Source organism: Meriones unguiculatus, chromosome 11, assembly GCF_030254825.1.
Source record: "Meriones unguiculatus strain TT.TT164.6M chromosome 11, Bangor_MerUng_6.1, whole genome shotgun sequence".
NCBI classification, from domain to species: Eukaryota; Metazoa; Chordata; class Mammalia; order Rodentia; family Muridae; genus Meriones; species Meriones unguiculatus.
This window is the reverse complement of record NC_083359.1, coordinates 100,933,973-100,953,473: the sequence shown is the minus strand read 5'-3', so window position 1 is coordinate 100,953,473 and position 19,501 is coordinate 100,933,973. Positions and strand designations below refer to the sequence as shown.

General features: G+C 43.2%; 1 protein-coding gene across 1 annotated transcript in view; it reads right to left on the bottom strand.

Annotated features, from left to right (window-relative positions):
- The window catches only part of Dnah14 (dynein axonemal heavy chain 14), a 242,443-nt gene that overhangs the window by 28,435 nt on the left and 194,507 nt on the right, over positions 1-19,501 (bottom strand). The window contains exons 72-77 of the mRNA XM_060365100.1: positions 17,641-18,062; positions 17,369-17,567; positions 15,037-15,273; positions 6,096-6,181; positions 2,405-2,561; positions 948-1,158 (exon numbers count right to left, since the gene is read on the bottom strand). Coding sequence (XP_060221083.1) covers positions 948-1,158; positions 2,405-2,561; positions 6,096-6,181; positions 15,037-15,273; positions 17,369-17,567; positions 17,641-18,062 — 1,312 coding nt within the window. The remainder of the gene's footprint in view (positions 1-947; positions 1,159-2,404; positions 2,562-6,095; positions 6,182-15,036; positions 15,274-17,368; positions 17,568-17,640; positions 18,063-19,501) is intronic.

Here is a 19,501-nt window from a genome sequence, read left to right as displayed (position 1 = left end):
GGCTGTAGCAACCTGGAGAGTGGGTCATTCCAGCCCAAGTCATGCTGGTCTTTGTCCTGAGCCATCCCAGCCTAACAATATTTATTACACAAACTAGGGGAAACTTATAAAATACTACCCAAGTGAAAGCCAGGTAAGGCAGTGCATGCCTCCACTTGGGAGGGAAGCAAGGGTTGAGTTCAAGGCCAGCCTTGTCTACGTAGCAAATCTCAAAAAGCCGGGGAAGTTTGTTTTCTTCCCAAGTCTGCATGGATTAATGTCATCAAACTCAGTGATCCGCCTCTGACTCTTGGGTGATTGATTCGAGTCACAACCTGAGATTAGCACAAACTATACTTTAAGAGAGACTTTAGAAATCCAGGTTGGGCAGTTATAATTTAACTGAAATCTCCTTTTAAAGAAAAAAAAAATGCCCTTGCTGTATGATCCTGGTCATACAGACGAGGCAGGCAGTACAAGAAGATGGGAGGAAAAATCTGTAGAACGTTCCTGGCTAAAACAGTTCTAAATACTCTTTCAAAATACTGCAAACAAGAAGGCCGAGCCTGTGGAAATCGAGTGAGTCAGCGCTGTGGGGAGAACAGCCTTGAAACGACCGTGGCTGGGCAAGGTGGGGGCAGGGCAAATCAGGCCATTAAGGAAACACTGCGGAGAGCTGGGCACGGGGGTCTGTGTTTTGCTGTTGGCAGTCATGGAAAATATTTTTGAAAAATGTCATAGATCTATAGCTGGGCAAATGCTAAATAAGATGGACAGTACAGTCTAAGCAGGCATTGAAAAGAAAAGAAAGCCAGGGTGCCCTCAGGAGTTTTCAGGGCAGCTCCGTGTTCTCCAGGGGCTGCGGCATCGCCCCGCACAGTGCTCGGTAGCTGTTTGCAGTGTGAATTCACAGTGTGAGTGATTAAGCTGCTCCCAGACGCCCCCAGATGCGCGCACACGGAACTTACGACTCTATGATAGAGCAGAGTCTGGGCATGAAGGATATGGCGTGGTGGCAGTTCTGGAGGAAGACCCACTGATGCTTTTTGTCCAGGGACTTGAAAATGAGCTCTTCCGCTTTGGCTGCCTGGCCCCGGCCCAGGGAGATGATGTTCACCTGCGGCTGCGTTCCTTTCAGCTCTTGCGCGAATCTCCGGAGAATGTTGTTGAGGTCAATCCCTGTATGATGACATGGAGAGGTACATAAAACTGTAAGCTCACTTAATTCCCTGACAAGCGCAATCCTGTACTTACAGAGGGTGTGTGGTGGGGCTGGTGGGGACATAGATGCGGAAGAATGACAGGGATTCTGAAATGAAAGCCTACAGTTCAAAGTTTGTGTCTGCCACTTGCTGGTATCTGGGAATGGCAGCAGCCCATGGGCAGAGGCACAACTGGCTGGTTGTCATGCCTGCATCTGTTTGTCCTTTCATTTCCTGATGATGGACGCCACAACTGCTCACAGTGACTGCAAACCCAGCTAAAACATGTTTGTTTTTTAAAGCCATTCCTGAAACTAGGTATGAGTGCAAAAACCTTGTGCACAGGTTTTGGCGGCAAAAGTGTCTTAGAAAAGTGGGTTGTAAAACCTTAGCTATCTCCTAAAGAGAGGGGCGTATCTCCTTCCATCCAGACTGATGTTGAACGAGGGAGTGCCTAGTGGCCTGCTGCCATGGTGGGGGAAGTTTCCAATAAGCTAGTATCAGGTGAGAAAGCCTCTCGGGAGAGGGGCCGCTCTGGACAGGGCCTCTGATTTGGAGAGTGTGAAGACCTGAGGAAAACTGAAAGAAAGCTTTGCTAAGGCCTGCTGAGCAGAGGCAAACAGCAGGTGGAGTGTGCCCGTTAGAGGGATGCACAGCCTACTTCTGATAGTCACCTCGGGCGACTTTGAAATTAGGAACCAGAAAAACAGTCATTGTGAGTCAAATACAAGTGACCATGGCGTGGGAACAGATCGATATGACCCTAAGAGATAAAAAACATGTTATACCATAGACTGGTATATTATCTATGATATAAGATATACAACATACAACATATGATATACATGTACATATGAATGATCAGTGTTAATGAAAACTGTTAATAAGTTTAAGGGGTGATCCTAACTTTCAGAAGAATACTACGTGCTCAAAGATGTTTCCAACAAGATACCTTCAAGAAATTCAAAGCTGAGGATGGCCTTGAACTTACGATCCTCTTGTCCCCACTTAACAAGTCCTAGGATTTAGGTGCAAGCCACCACGCTCGGTTTAGCTGGTGCCAGGCACGGGAGGTTGCCCCGCTGTTCACAGACCGCTCACCATAGGAGTGAATAAGGATCAGCGGTGTCTGAGCATGCCCCACTGTTCACAGACTGCTCACCATAGGAGTGAATAAGGATCAGTGGTGTCTGAGCATGCCCCACTGTTCACAGACCGCTCACCATAGGAGTGAATAAGGATCAGCGGTGTCTGAGCAGTAGACTGTTCGTATGATTCCTTCAGATTAAATGCAGTCTGGTAAATATATTCGCATCCCATTTTTTCAGTGATGAACTTTGTAACTGAAATCTTTAAGTGTTCTGGGCGAAGAATTTTAATCTGAAAAAGAAAACAGAAGATAACATAACTTTAAAATCCACTCGGGGTGGGGTGGGGGCTGGAGAGATGGCTCAGTGGTTAAGAGCACTGTCTGCTCTTCCAAAGGACCCAGGTTCAATTCCCAGCACCCACATGGCAGCTCACAACTGTCTGTAATGCCAATCCCCAATTCCAAGGGATCTGACATCTTCACACTAATGCACATAAAATAAAATTAAATAAGTTATTTAAAAAAATCCACTCAGGATTAGTGCTGGGGCAAAAATGCAATCAAAGTAAGAAGTGTTCCAACTCTAGCCAGAGTCTTCTGGTGTGCTGGGGGGGGAGGTTTAAGAAGAGGGGGGCCACCACAACTGACACACATGGTGTATACTCACTCATATAGACTTATAGGAGTAACTTAAAATCTGTCCAGCTAAAGAAACTAATCAAGAGAGAGGACTCTTGCTAAAACGCTCCATCCCCACCCTGAAAGGCAAAGAGGATGGACATCAGAAGAAGAAGAAAGCAGGAAACAACCTAGGAGCCTGCCACGGAGGGCCTCTGAAAGGCTCTGCCCTGCAGACTATCAAAGCAGACGCTGAGACTTTATGGCCAACTGTTGGGCAGAGTACATGGAATCTTATGTAAGAAGTGGGAAATAGTAGGTTATGGAGAGGACAGGAACCCCACAAGGAGAGCAACAGAACCAGAAGATTTGAACACAGGGGTCTTCCCAGAGACCCATACTCCAACCAAGTACCAGGCATGGAGATAACCTAGAACCCCTGCGCAGATGTAATCCATGGCAGTTTAGTGTCTAAGTGGGTTACATAGTAATGGGAAGAGGGACTGCCTCCAACACAATCTGATAGGCCTGCTCTTTGATCACCTCCCCCTGAGGGGAGAGCAGCCTTACCAGGCCACAGAAGATGACAATGCAGCCACTCTGGATGTGATCTGATAGACTAAGATCAGAAGGAAGGAAGGAGAGGAGGATCTCCCCTATCAGTGAACTTGGGGAAGGCCATGCGTGAAGAAGGGGAAGGGAGGGTGGGATCGGGAGGGGAGGAGAGAGGGGCTTATGGGGGGATACAAAGTGAATAAAGTAAAAAAAAAAATAAAATAAATAAAAAAAGTAAAAAAAAAAAAAAGAAGAAGAGGGGGCCTCCTGTCTACAGGTGGGTATTCTCACTCATGCTGCCCTCCCCACCCTCAGCTACCTTGTGGCCCCTTCCAGAGTTCTTCCACACTCGAGTGAGAGAGCTTGCTGTGGCTACCCAGGCCCGCACTGTGCTCGCCAGCCCCACAAAAGCACACTTTTCCTCCACTGCTGTGTCTAGAGCAAGAACCCACACTGTCTGGAGCTGGAAAATGCAGGGTAACTCAACCAGAAGACAATAAATCCTTCCATTCATAAGACAAAAACCAGTGGCCCAGGCTATACGTTTAAGTGGGACAGAACGCTACAGGTCTGGAGAGAACTTTGGGCATGTGAACTGTATTGGGCACACATGTCAGACAGGTGTAGTGAGCACAGGACTTCCCATGGAGACTGCCTTAGACACAGACCACTCACACAATATGTTTTTACAGAATGGGTAAGAAATACATTTGGAGCAAGTTCAGCATCTCTGCATGGGAGGCAATCCGAATCCGAAGCTGAGAACCATGGCAGGTTGCTACTTTCCAAAGCAGAAAATTGTCAAACATTGTAAAGTTTGTGTTTAGCATAGTACATATCTTTTTAAAAAATGCAAGTTGAAAGTCCATACAGAATCTGGGCTCTCACGGCAGACTACCCCAGAGTTAATGAGACAGCATTCTGATCAGTCAGAGAGACACCATGACCAAGGCAACTCTTATAAAAAGCCTTTAAGTGGGGGCTGGATTTACAGTTTCAGTGGCTTACTCCATTATCATCACAGATCATGGCAGACAGCATGGTGTTGGAGAAGTAGCGGAGGGCTATATCCTAATCAACAAGCAGAGAGAGAGAGAGAGAGAGAGAGAGAGAGAGAGAGAGAGAGAGAGATCTATACTTCCTAATCCTTCTCAAGCGGTGCCACTCCCTGATGACTAAGCATTCAAATCTATGAGCCTATGAGGGGCATTCTTATTCAAACCACCACCAAATGATCAGGTTGGTCTGACAGCTTCCCTGCTGAGAGCCCAGGCCCTGAAGTGGGATCCTGACCCTTTGCCACCATCAGGCCGCTAGCCTCTTCAAATGACCATTTGGGCATTTGTGTTAGTTTTAATATCAAGGACATTGTTTTTGAGGGATAGGAGGGAGATGGAGACAGAAGAAAGAGCGTTATGGTGAATTAATTTTCATCATCTTTTTTCTAAATTAATTTTTACAAGTAGTTGTAAATACTTTGAAAGATTTCCACATGCTCCTATCTGTTCATCATCTTTGCCCCTTGGGATGGCTGTTCTTGGTTGTCAACTTGACTACATTTGGAATTAACTGAAACTTCAAACTGGGACACACATGTGAGGGATTTTTGTTTAGTTTGAAGTGGGAGGATCCACTTCTAATCTGGATCTTTGAGGGGGAGACAGACCTCTAACCTCCCCTGTCTTCTGCAGGCAACCTACATAAAGGATGTGGAAGAAAGAAGTTCTCTCTCTTTGCTAGCAACTCCATTCTTTCACTGGCACTAAAGCCTACTTCTTCAGGATTCCGTACACTGAAGACCAGCTGAGACATTCAGCCTCGTGGACTGAAGAGCTACTGGATTCTTGGACCCTCTGTTTATAGGCAGCCTCTGTTGGATTAGCTGGATCTCAGCCTGTAATTCATTCTAATAAGTCTCCCTTCTATATACATAGAGAAATTTATTTCATAAGTTCTGTTACTCCAGAGAACCCTGACCGATACACCCATCTTTTTTGTCTACCGACAACAGACTGAAAATCTCTGAAACTGAGCACAAACAAGCCTTTTAAGTTGGTCACCTTTGGCATTTTGCTACCTTAACAAACTTGACTAACACACACTCAATACTATCTTGCATCTCCCAGACTCCAAGCTGGATTCTAAAGCAACAGAGAGACAGGAGCTGTGTGAAATGCTGCCTTCATAAATGCCACGTTGGTAGATGTGATTCAGCTGTGAGTCAACTCAGGAATCTGACATATTGCCTGTCATAAGCAGATTGGGCAGCCATTGCCTTCTCCCTTGAGGAGTGGTGTGTCCCTGTAATTACAGCCTGGAGGGGACAGCAAAGACTAAGCCCTGTAGACACATCTGCAGGGTGGAACTCAGAAGAACATGGGAGACCATGCTGGCCCCGGGCAACTAAGATCATCCCTCAAGGGTTCGTCTATAGAGGATGTATGAGGGGCGTGATCACCACACGGTGGACCATGGGCTGGGGGTGGGGGTGGGGGGCAGAGGTGGGGATGCTGGTCCCTCCTCTCTGCCAAGCTTAGCTTTTGGAAGTCAAGCATATTTTGCTTATAAAATTTAATTTTGAGGGGTTCAAACTACCAGTAAACTTACTTGAAGCATTTAGAAGCTTAATCTTTTGTCTTAGCATATCTTACCAAGATGAGTCTTTGAAATGGAGTTAGGTTTTCCCAAGGAAAAGTTATAGGGCCAAGTATGTCACTGTCTTCATTCAGCAGTTCCGCTAGACACCATCAAGAGAAAGAGACTGAAATTAACAACCGGACAACTGTGCCACTACAATATGCTACAAAATGAATTTATGTTATAGAATTATGAAAAAAAAAACATGACTGGCTAAATAAGTAAGTGTTATTCCTAGGACCTTGGTCATCACTAATTGTCCTCATCATGAAGTAGGTGTAGGTCCAAATGATGTGGGTAGGTAGGGATGATGTGGCCACAACAGCTGTAGGAAAATGAGAAGCAAAGGACACAGTGAGGCCCCCAGCACCTGTCCTTTACAGTGAAATTTCTATTCACCATTCCCAGAACAGGCAGGGGAATGAGAACCCACAGAAGCGCAAACAGGATTACCACAGCTTTGAAAACTTAAATGTTACATTTACAGAGGTGTTTTTGTTTGTTTGTTTTTAATGGTGACTCCTTTCACCATGGCAATGGAGTTTTGCTAGAGGAGCAGGACCCTCTTCAGGCCTCGTTTCCAGCCACAGCTGTTGTTTCTGTGTGCACTGCTTCTTTGGCATTTCCTGAACATCTAACTTCACATACAACTTGGATTATAAAAAAATATGTTTTGATTGTGCTAATATTCTGATTAAAAAAATTTCCATGGTATGTTTAAGTTCAAAAATGAGTGGATAAATTTGGAGTTACTTGAAAAATGAAAAGCTTCTCACTTTACAAGAACGGTTAAGTGACAGTTTCTTTACATAAAAATTATCACTTGTGTTACATTAAAATACCTTAGGGATTACAGATAGATTAATGTAACAAATAAAATCACAGTGATCCACAAACACAATTGTGTTGGGAAGGGGGTGCTTCTTCATTACAAGTGGAAAAGCAAGGAGATAAAAAATAGAAATAATTGATGACATAAACATTTTACTACCTGCATATCACTGATTCTATCAACCAATAAATAATGAACAGATTGAGAAAAAATATACAAAACCAATTATATTTATGAATAGTATTCTTAAAAACAAGCAAAAAAGAGATAAACAATTCACTACAAAAAATGGGTAAAATATATGTATGACTAGGCAAATAAAATCACCAATAACTTTTTGAAAGGGACTTGCTAACTAGCATTTTAAAATTGAAGTATTAACTTTTCAGATGGGTTCAACCCAAAAACATATCAAGACTAGCCAAGCATGGTGGTGCACGTCTGTAATCCCAGTACTCAAGGAGACAGAGGCAGGTGGAACTCTGTGAGTTCAAGGCCTGCCTGATCTATAAAGCGAGTCCAGGACAGCCAAGGCTACCCAGAGAAATCCTGTCTCAGAACAACAAAAACAAAACAAAATTAAGACCTCTTGTGGAGAGATGGCTCAATGGTTAAGAACAAACAGTGACCTTCCAGGGGACCCAAATTTGAATCCCACTGCCCACATCAGGTGACTCATAAGCATCTGTTAACTGGAGCTTCAGGGGCATCCTCTGGCCTCTGCAGGTACCTGCACTCATGTGTACATACATACATCAAAAACACTAAAAAGCCAAAGTTAAAAAGGATAAGGGGCATGCATACTGCTGGTAAAAATACATAATTTAGATTTTAAAAGAAATCAACATGGCAGGGATTACTAACCAGCATTTCTATTTCTGGAATTCTCTTGCCTACAGACAGAAAGTATGTGTAGAATGTTGATGTTATTGTACATTATAGCAAAACCCTGCAAGCAAAAATGGAGTAATATGTGGTAGGAAATGAACTAGGCTGTGTCCCAAGTGGGGATGTCATAGTGAAACGGGTGAGAAAAATGCAGAGCCGCGTTCAAAGCAGAAAGAGAAAAGGAGAAAATGTGATATTAAAAGATCCATTTCTGAGACCTCTCCCCTCCACTCCCCCACCCCCACCCGGCCATCTACTGGCCTGCCACAGCCTGCCAGCAACAGTGGCCATGTCTGCCCAGGGCCCTCTGTGCTGCACTTCCTCTGCTTGCTCCATACCCCAGTTCCCTGGCCGGTGCCATTCCCCGGGACCCACCCGGCTCTGAGGCATTGGGGACCAGCAGAGATCAGGGAACAGCAAGAAAACCAGAGGACTGAGGACATCTGGGACCACGAGCTCTACCTATAACCCTGGAGACCTATTCCTATTGGAGACCACCAGGCCTGCTAATAACCGTCAATCAAATGGCTAGAGGTTAGTACAAAAACACCAAGAACACCAGCAACAAAACCTAGGGCCACATGACAACACCAAAACGCAGCTACCCTACCACAGCAAGCCCTGATGATCCTATCACACCAGAAGCACAAGAAAATGATCTTAAATCTAAGGTTATGAAAATGATAGAGGCCTCAAAAGAAGAAAATAAATTTCTTAACAAACTGCAGGAAAATATAACTAAACAGGTAAAGGAATTGAATAAATTCCTTAAACACAGGAAAACACAACCAAACAGGTGAAGGAACTCAGTGAATCCCTTAAAGAAATACAGGAAAAAACAACCAAAAAGAAGGAAATGAACAATACTGTCCAGGACCTAAAAATGGAAATACAAGCAACAAATAAAACACAATCTGAGGTAATCCTGGCGATGGAAAACCTAGGGAAGAGAACTACAGACACAAGCATCAATAACAGAATACAAGAAATGGAAGAGAGGACCTTAGGTGTAGAAGATACGACTGAAGAAATTGATCAATACATCAGTCAAAGAATATGTTAAATTAAAAAAAAAATTCCTGAAACAAAACATCCAAGAAATATAGGACAATATAAGACCAAACGTAAGAATAATAGGAATAAAAGAAGACTCAAAATTCCATGACTCAGAAAATACTTTCAACAAAATTATAGAAGAAACCTATAGAAAATCTAGAGAAAGAAATGCCTATAAACATGTAAGAAACCCACAAAACACCAAATAGATTGGACCAAAAAAGAAAAGCAAAACACTAAATGTACAGAACAAAGAAAGAATGTTAAAAGCTGCAAAGAAAAAAGCCAAGTCACATATAAAGGCAACAGAATTACACCCGACTTCTCAACAGAGACTGTGAAAGCCAGAAGGTCAGATGTCGTGCAGACACTAAGAGAGCACAGATGTCAACCCAGAATACTATAGCCAGCAAAACTTTCAACCACCATAGATGGAGAAAACAAGCCATTCCACGACAAAATCAAGTTTAAACAGCACCTACCCACAAATCCAGCCCTCCAGAAGATACTAGAAGGAAAATTCCAACCCAAGGAGGCTCACCACATCCAGGAGAATACAGGAAATAAATAACCCCACAGCTGCAAAACCAAAAGAAAGCACACACGCACACACATTCTACCGCCGCCAACATCAAAATAACAGGAAGTAACAGCCACTGGTCATTACTATCTCTCAACATCAATGGCCTCAACTCCCCAATAAAAAGACACAGGTTAACAGAATGGATGCACACACCTCAGCAATAATGATAGACATTACCTCAGAATAAAGGGCTGGAAAAAGGTTTTCAAAGCAAAAGGACACAAGAAACAAGCTGGAGTAGCTGTCCTGATACCTAATAAAATAAGACTTGCAACCAAAATTAATAAAAAAAGATGGGGAAGGGCACTTCATCCTCAAAAAATTGACCACAATGATGTCTCAGTTCTCAACATATATGCCCTGCATGCAAGGACACCCACATTTGTAAAGGAAATATTACTAAAGCTTAAATCACACAACTGAATTCCACACGTTAATAGTAGGAGACTTCAACACACCTCTCTCACCAATGGACAGATTGTTGAGACGGAAATTAAGCAGAGAAATAATGAAAGTAACCAACATTATGAGTGAATTGGACCTAACAGATATCTACAGAACATTCCAGCCAAACACAAAAGAATATACCTGCTTCTCAGTACCTCATGGAACCTTCTCCAAAATTGACCACATACTCAGGACACAAAGCAAGCCTCAACAAATACAAGAAAATCGAAGTAACACCTTGTATTCTATCAGACCACCATGGATTAAAGCTAGACTTCAACAACAACAACAGAAACAATAGAATGCCTACAAACTCATGGAAACTGAACAACTCTACTTAATGGCCACTGGGTCAAAGAGGAAATGAAGAAATGAAAGACTTCCTAGAATTCAATGAAAATGAAGGAACAACATACTCAAACCTATGGGACACAATGAAAGCAGCGCTAAGAGGAAAGTTCGGAGCAGTAAGTGCCTTCAGGAAGAAAGTAGAGATAGTTCATAGTAGCAGCTTAACAGCTCACCCAAAAGCTCTAGGAAAAAAGGAAGCAAACACACCCAAGAGGAATCCACGGCAGGAAATAATCAAACTCAGGGCTGAAATCAATAACCTAGAAACAAAGAGAACAATACAGAGAATCAACAAAACCAAGAGCTGTTTTTTTGTTTTGTTTTGTTTGAGAAAATCAACAAGATAGATAAACCCTTAGCCAAACTAACTAAAAAACAGAGGGGGCAGTATCCAAATTAATAAAACCAGAAATGGAAAGGGAAGATATAACAACAAACACCAAGGAAATTCAAAGAATCATTTGGTGGTACTTAAAAAACCTGTACACCACAAAAATGAAAAGCTGAAATAAAATTGATGATTTTCTTGATAGATTCCACTTACCAAAGTTAAATCAAGATTCAGTTAACAATTTAAATAAACCTATAATCCCCAAGGAAATAGAAACAGTAATCAAAATCCTCCCAATCAAAAAGAGCCTTGGACCAGATGGTTTTAGCACAGAATTCTACCAGATTTTCAAAGAAGAGCTAACACCATTACTCCTCAAACTTTTCCATAAAATGGAAACAGAAGGAAAATTGCCAAACTCATTCTTTGAGGCCGCAGTCATTCTGATACCTAAACCACACAAAGACCCAACACAGAAAGAGAATTTCAGACCATTCTCCCTTATGAGCATTGATTGCAAAAATACTCAAAATATTTGCGAACAGAATTCAAGAACATATAAAAAATATCATCAACCATGATCAAGTAGGCTTCATCCCAGGAATTCAGGGATGGTTCAACATACAAAGATCCATCAGTGTAATCCACCATATATTTAAACTGAAGGAAAAAAAACCCACACAATCATCTTATTAGATGCTGAAAAGGCCTTTGACAAAATCCAACATCCCTTCATATTTAAAGTCTTGGAGAGATCAGGGGTTCAAGGCACATACCTAAACACAATAAAGGCAATAGACAGCAACCCAATAGACAACATCAAGTTAAATAGAGAGAAACATAAAGCGTTCCCATTAACATCAGCGACAAGACAAGGCTGCCCACTCTCATCATATCTCAATACTTGAAGTTCTAGCTAGAGCAATAATACAAGTAAAGGTGATCAATGGGATAGAAATTGGAAGAGCAGAAGCCGAAGTATTGCTGTTCACAGATGATATGATAGTATACACAAGTGACCCCGCAAAGTTATAGCAGGGAGCTCCTGATAGACACCTCCAACAAAGTGCTTGGATACAAAAGTAACTCAAAAAATTCAGTAGTCCTCCTTTATACAAGCAACAAAAGGGCTGAGAAAGAAAGTAGGACAACAACGTCCTTCACAGTAGCCACAAATAACATAAAGTACATTGGTGTGACTCTAGCCAATCAAGTGAAAGACCTGTTTGAAAAAAACTTCAAGTCTTTGAAGAAACAAATTGAAGATTTTAGAAGATGGAAAGATCTTCCATGCTTATGGATTGGTAGGATTAACATAGTAAAAATGGCCATCCTGCCAAAAACCATCTACAGAGTCAATGCAATTCCCATCAAAATCACAATACAATTCTTTACAGACCAAGAAAGAGCAACCCAGTAACTTCCTGTGGAAAAATAAAAGACCCAGGAGAGCCAAAACAATTCCATACAATAAAAAAACTTCTGATGGTATCAACATCCCTGATCTCTAGCTATACTACAGAGCAATAGTAATGAAAACTGCATGGCATTGGCATAGAAAGACAGGTTGATCAATGGAACTGAATTGAAGACCCAGAAATAAACCCATACTCCTATGGGCACTTGATTTTCGACAAAGAAGCCAAAACCATACAATGGGAAAAAAAAAGTATCTTTTACAAATGGTGCTGGTCTAACTGGATGTCTGCATGTAGAAAAATGCAAAATGCAAGTAGACCCATATTCCTTTTCATAAAACCAGAGACTCTAAACCTATTAGAAGACAAAGCGGGGAAAAGTCTGGAACTCATTGGCACAGGAGACAACTTCTGAACAGAACACCAGTGGCACAGGCTCTGAGATCAACAAGTAATAAATGGGCTCTCACGAAACCGAGAAGCTTCTGTAAGTCAAAGAACACTGTCATCAGAACAAAATGACAGCCTACAATGGGGAAAAGATCTTCACCAACCCTACATCAGACAGGAGGCCAATATCTAAAATAAACAAAGAACTTAAATTAAATATCAACAAATAAAAATAATCCAATTAAAATGGGGTACAGAGCTAAACAAAAAATTCACAACAGAGGAATCTCAAATGGCTGAGAAGCACTCAAAGAAATGCTCAATGTCCTTAGCCATCAGGGAAATGCAAATCAAAACAACTCTCAGATTCTATCTTACACCAGTTGGGATGGCTAAGATAAAAAACTCAAGTGACAACACATGCTGTCAAGGATGTGGAGAAAGGGAACCCTTCTTCATTGATGGTGGGAGTGCAAACTTGTACAACCTCTGTGGAAATCAATCTGGTGCTTTCTCAGAAAATTGGGAAGAGTTCTACCTCAAGACCCAGCTATACCACTCCTGGGCATATATCCAAAATATGCTCCAACATACAACAAGGACATTTGCTCAACTATGTTCATAGCAGCTTTATTCATAATAGCCAGAAACTGGAAACAACCTAGATGTCCTTCAGCCGAAGAATGGATACAGAAACTGGCATATTTATGGAATACTACTCAGCTATTAAAAACAAAGAAATCATGAGATTTGCAGGCAAAGGGATGGAACTAGAAAAGATCATCAAAAGTTAATCCTGACCCAGAAAGACACATGGTATGTACTCACTCATAAGCGGATAGTGGACCTATAGTACAATTGACAGACCCAAAGAAGCTAAGTAACAAAGTGGAGCCCAAGGGAGGGTGCCTGAGACAGGAGATGGAATGGGGAGGTAAACAAGGGGGAAGATAAAATGTGGGGAGAATAGGGGTGGGAGGTGAGAATGCTGGGAACAAAAAGGGAAACTGAGGGAGCACATCTCTTTTTCAAACAGGCTGGTGACAGGGTACGCTCCTGGGAGTACATGGGTGTGACTCTAGCTGAGACTCCTAATGGGGGCTGGGGGGCTAAAGACTGAAGTGACCACCTTCTAGCCAGGGAGGGCTAGTGGAAGGAGAGGAACAATAACCCACCAACAAAACCTGTGATCCAAGGATTACCCTGCCTACGAGAAGTGCAGGGATAAAGAGGGAACAAAGATTGAGGGAAAGTCCAACCAATAATTGGCCCAACCTGAGACCCACACCCCACAGCAGAGAGCCAGACCCTGACACTAATAATGATGCTCTGCTATCCTTGCAGACAGGAGCCTAACTTGACCATCATCTAGGAGGCTCCAACCAGCAGCTGGATTGGAACAGATGCTGGGACTTGCAGCCAAGCGGGGCCCTGGAGTTTTTGTGGAAGTGTTGAGGGAAAGATGGAACGACCAGGAGAGGACAGGAAACTTACAAGACCAACAGAGACAACTAACCCAGTCCCATGGTGGCTTTCAGAGACTGAGACATCAATTAAGGAGCACATAGGATCTGAACCTAGGACCCCTGCACACATAGCCAGTGGGTGGCTTGGTCTTCATATGCGGTGCCTGGCAAGTGAAGGCGGGGGTTTGTTTCTAACGGACTCCATTGCCTGCTTTTGGATCACTTCCCCCAGGCAGGGCTGCCTTGCCTGGCCTCAGGGGATGAAGCTATGCTCAATCCTGATGTGATTTGATGTGCTGGGGAGGGTTGATGTGTGTGGGGGGAAGGGAGAGATGTGGAGGAAGAGGGGAAGAAGGATTGGGAGAAGAGGTAGGAGGGGTGTAAAGTAAATTTAAAAAAATCCATTCCCCCCAGCACTTGGGGAGGCAGAGGCAGGCAGACTGCTGTGAGTTCGAGGCCAGCCTGGTCTACAAAGCAAGTCCAGGACAGCCAAGGCTACACAGAGAAACCCTGTCTCGAAAAAACTAAACCAAACCAAACCAAACCAGACCAGACCAGACCAAACCAAACCAAAACACCAAAAGAGATGCATTTCCTGTGCAGTTCTTCCCTGGGCATATTGTGGTTTTCATGGGTGTCTTTTTTCTTTCTTTTCATGGTCCTGGGGATTGAATTGGGGGCCCTTGCCACCCTGGGCTGTGTGTCCAGCTCCTGCATAACTTTTTGAACACATATCTGTGACATAAAATGAAGGCTCAGAACCAGTGTGCTGTAATGATATGCTGGTATATTTTTATTTTCAAAGTTCAGAAGGCCCACCAGTTTCTCACCTGTAACAGTGAAATTCCTAAAAAAAAAAAAAAAAAAAATCACCTCCTAAGCTTATTGTAAGGCTTGCCTGGATTCAGATGTGCCATATAGAACACAGCAATGTCTTCATTTCTACCTTTTACTTATTTACTTTTTTTCCTTTTAGAGAGTGTTTTTCTTGTGTAACCCCTAGCTGTCCTGGAAGTCAGCCTGTAGACCAGGCTGGCCTCAAACTCACAGAGACCCGCCTGCCTCTGCCTCCGAGAGCTGGGATTAAAGGCGTGGGCCACCACACAAGGCTCATGACCTACCTTTATGCACTGAAGACCTACACATGCACACACACATTTGGTAAGCTTACATTAAAGCACCAAGAGTCCTACCCAACTCTCGTGAGGTGGAACTTTGCTGAGGTGAAGCCTCTTCTGAGGAGAAAGGCCTGTCAAGGAGAGAGTACGCATCCTTAGTGTCCCTAAAGGTGTTCCATTGCTGCTTATAGGACAAGAGTGATCTGCAGAGAAGTGAGAAGGGCTCCATCTGGCTGGCGATGTACTGGCACTGCCTCCATCTCAGCTCCGGCACCCACTGAAGATGTTCCTCCTTAATTATTTCAAATATACCTAAGAGAGAAGGGAGAGTGGTCACAGGGCAGAGAGAACCTTCACCTGCTCGACAGCTAACAAGCGTTTGCTGTTGAGCAAAGAGCCACTTCTTATGAAGGTCAGCTGGAGGGGCTGGAGGGGCTGGAGGGACAGCTCAATGGGACGGTGCTTGTCCATTTTTTTTTTTTTTTATGGGAGAAATGACATAACAAAACTGATGGTCTTGACCACGTCAGCACAGAGCTCAGTACTGCGGACACCCGTACCATGTAACATACATGTCTAGAGCTGCTCTACATGCAGCTGGCAACACCCTCCTTTCCCTCCCCCAAGCTCCTGGTGGCCAAAATTCTATTTTGTTTCTGTGAACTGACTTCCTTCAGACACCTCAAAGGAGTGCTGCTTGCAATTTTGTGACTGTCTTACCTCATTCAACAAATGTCCTTAAGGCTCCACCACACTGTCACATGTGATGGAATGTTGCATTTCTGTCAGGTTTTGTTTACCCCTCCCTCTACTGGCGGACATGTAATAACACTGCATAGCTGCCAGCTGTCGTGAATGCACCGCTCTGGATTTAGCTGGGTGAGGAGGTCTTCCAGATCGCACCACAGTCTTGTGGGTCTGTTGAATTATTTAACTGTTTTATCTTTAATGTTTTTGGGAAATGCCGTTCCGGCTTTCAGATTTACGGTTCTGTCAGGCAGACGTAAGTGTTTAAGAGACCACTGCCATGGCCCGTGTTCCTCACAGGCACTGTAAAAGGATGGCCCCTAGCCAGCTGCTCTGTGCTGAGAGATTTGGAACCTGGGGAACCTAGCAGAAAGGGTCTGCTGGGTGGGTGGGTCTTCACAGTGATAATCCGCTTCTGGTCCTAGCCCCAGCTTGCAGCTTCCTGATCCACCACCAGGGTGGGAATGAGCAGAGTTGGAAAGTTCCTGCTCTTATCCTCAGGCTGACACCCCTGAAAGTGTGGGCCTCTTTTCTGAAATTATTTCTTCCAGGCATTCTGTACTAGTGACTAATACCCATGACAAACCTTTTCTTTTATTACCTGTTAGGACTTAAAATGTGTGTGCGTTTGTATATGTGTGTGTGTATCTGTGGTGTGTTTGTGTGTACCTGTGTGTCTGTGTGTGTGTGACATGAGGATGTGCCTGCATGTGTGTATACATGCAGTGGCCAGAGATCAACGACTGCTGATTTTGCTCAGCAGCTCTCCACCTCTGTTTCTGGAGCATCATCTCCCAGTGAACCTGGAGCTCACAGACTCCACTGGCAGGCCTATGAGCTACCATTGGTTCCATGCACACACGATTGTGCCTGGCTTTGTAACGTGGGTGCTGGGAATCTGAGCTGGCTCCCTCAGGTGCTTTACCAACTCAGCCTTCACCTTCCCGGCCCCCGCTAGGACTTTTAGTTTCAGCTCTTACTAATCCCTTTAGACTCACTGTTTGTATATGGTATAAATTAAAGGTCTTTTATATGTGCTTATCAGTTTTCCCAATAATTGAATGCAAATATATGAGAGTTCATTTATGAGCTTCTTTTTTTGTTATTAAGGTTTACTTTTATTTTAAAAGACCATCCCCCAATGACATGCTTCCTCCAACAATTAGGCCACACCTCCTAATCCTTCCCAAACAGTTCCACTAACTGGGGATCTCATGTTCAAACATATGAACTTCTTGGGAGCATTCTTATCCAAACCAACACAGACAGGTATGTTTCAACAGTAAGTAAAGAAACATTATTCAGGAAGGGGCCTGATGGCCCTGTGATCAGTGTGGGTCCCTATCCACCACTAAGTATTCTGCTTTACGTTAGGACTACCATAATCTTACTAACTAGTTGTGACTTCTTTGTTCCTTCACTCACTCAAAAATGACTTAGGAGGATGGTGAGTTCTAGACTGGTTACACAGAGAGACGTTTTCTGACAATCAAACAAGGAACTGAGTGCTGACTCCATGTTCACACACTGGTAAATCTGGTGTGAAACTCAGCCTCAATTACAGAGCAGTAACCCTCGAAACCTTTTAGAATTTTACAAGGAGTCATATTTTAGTGTTTTTATTTTTAAACCATATTCCAGAAAAATTATTTTCACTTACTGTTCAGTCTAGGCTTGGACAGTATATTTTTAAGATTTATCAAAATGGAAGAATATAAGAAGATGTTCCATTCCTCTTCTGTCAGAAATCCCATGTCGTTGAACGTCACAGCATCAGTGGCATTTTCTCTCATGATTGTGGTGCAAAGCCGGAAGGAGAAGCAGAGTTTATGCTCATTAAGTAGAGCTGAAGAGACCACCTGCAGAGACCACAACCGTTACATGAGCCCAAGAGGCAGTGCTCGAAAGACTCGAGGGAAGAGGAGAGCTCACCTTAAACACGTTTCTCGTCAACACTTCTATTGTAGTTTCAATGTTCTGGCCTAAGGGATTCTCTCCGCTCTCCAGATTCTGCTGGTCTGAGGTACTTGGGGAAACTTCATCAGCTTTTTCCTCTGACATGTTGTCTGGTTCCCCATCTTGCTTCTGTTTGTTGTCTTTGGCAACTGTAGAAGAAACAAAGATCTGCCGGAACCAGTCCAGGGAGAACTGGTACATGTACTTCACCTGCGTGAGGCTGGTCACCACGAAGTAGAGGAGGGTGCCTCGAGTGGCAATGGGGAGGTAGTTCTTGCGACTCGCTTCAATTTTACGTTCTGCTTCTTTTGTTCCTTTGATACGCTGCGAAAGTTCGTTTGAAGTGATTTTGGATTTTCTTAGGGTTTCTACAATTTCTTCAGCATCTAATATACTTCCTAAAAATGAACAAAATGTGAATTTAAACAAAAACTGTTGAAATGGCAAGTGTCCCATTCTGGGCACTGTGAGAGTTTTCACTGTCGACTTTTTGCCGGTTTTATGTCCAGACAGAGTCTTCTTCTTTCACTAGTCAAGCAGAGCTGCAAGTTTCATTAAAGAAGGTTTAATTTCGGCTAAAACATAAGGGTTAGGAGAAGAGGTGCTCACAAAAAGGAAAGAGAGACCCAAGTGTAGGCACGGACTTAGGAGGAAAAATTACTCACAGAGTTTACAGTGAATAATGCCACGTTTCTAAGAAGTGGGATTGACAGTGTGCAGGCCCCGCTTCTCACTCTGGGGAAATTCTGTTTTCAAATTCTATTTTTATTACAGGAACATAATAAGTAAAATTTCATCATAAAGAATACATTCGACCTTATACACAGGCACAGACACACACACACACAACACACACAAGAGCAGAAGAGGTTGGGGGCGTAGCTCGGTGGTTAGAATAATTACCTGCGTCAACGGGCCCCTGGGTTCATCCCCAGCCCACCCCTCAATCCAGAAAACAGCAAGCACACTATTATTTCATGTAATATCCTCTGCTGTTTTGATAAGTAAGTGGCATTTCCCCCCCCTTTTTTTTAAGTATCAAAAGTTTTTTATTTAATTTTGTCTCAAGACTTAAAGTGTTCTTTCTTCCAAAACGTCAGATCTTATCAGGGAAAACATAATTCTACATCTATGAGATAACTATAGACTTGCATTTGCTATGCATCAAATTATGTGGTTTCTTTTTTTAATATAATTTTTTAGTTATTGCAATTTATTCACTTTGTATCCCAGCTGTAGCCCCACCCTTACTCCCTCCCAATCCTGTCCTCTCTCCCTCCCTCATCTCTTTTTTTTTTAATTTTTCTCATTAGTTACATTTTGTTAATTCTGTATCCCAGCTGTATCCCTCATTCCCTCCCAGATCCCACCCTCCCTCCCTCATCTCCTCCCTGCCCCTTTCCAAGTCATATGACTCCCTTTTGTCAGGTATCTTTAGGACTGGCTGCAAAGTCCTCCTCTGTGGCCTAATAGGACTGCTCCTCCCTTGGGAGGTGGGGAGGTCAAAGAGCCAGTCATTGAGTTCCGGTTAGAAATAGTCCTTGTTCCCCTTACTATGGGAAACCAATTGATTACTGAGCTATCACGGGTCACATCCGAGCAGAGGTTCTAGGTTTTATCCTCTCATGGACTTTGGTTGAGTGTCCATTTCAGAAAAGACCCTGTGCCCAGATATGTTTGGTCCTTGTGGAGCTCCTATCCTTTCCACATCAAACTCCCCTTCTTTCATATGATTCCCTGCACTCTGAAGCAGCATTCCTTAACCATTATCAGATTGCAACTCTTGAAGAAACACCAGGCTAGACAGAGAAATTCTTCCCATTTCAAATATTTCAAG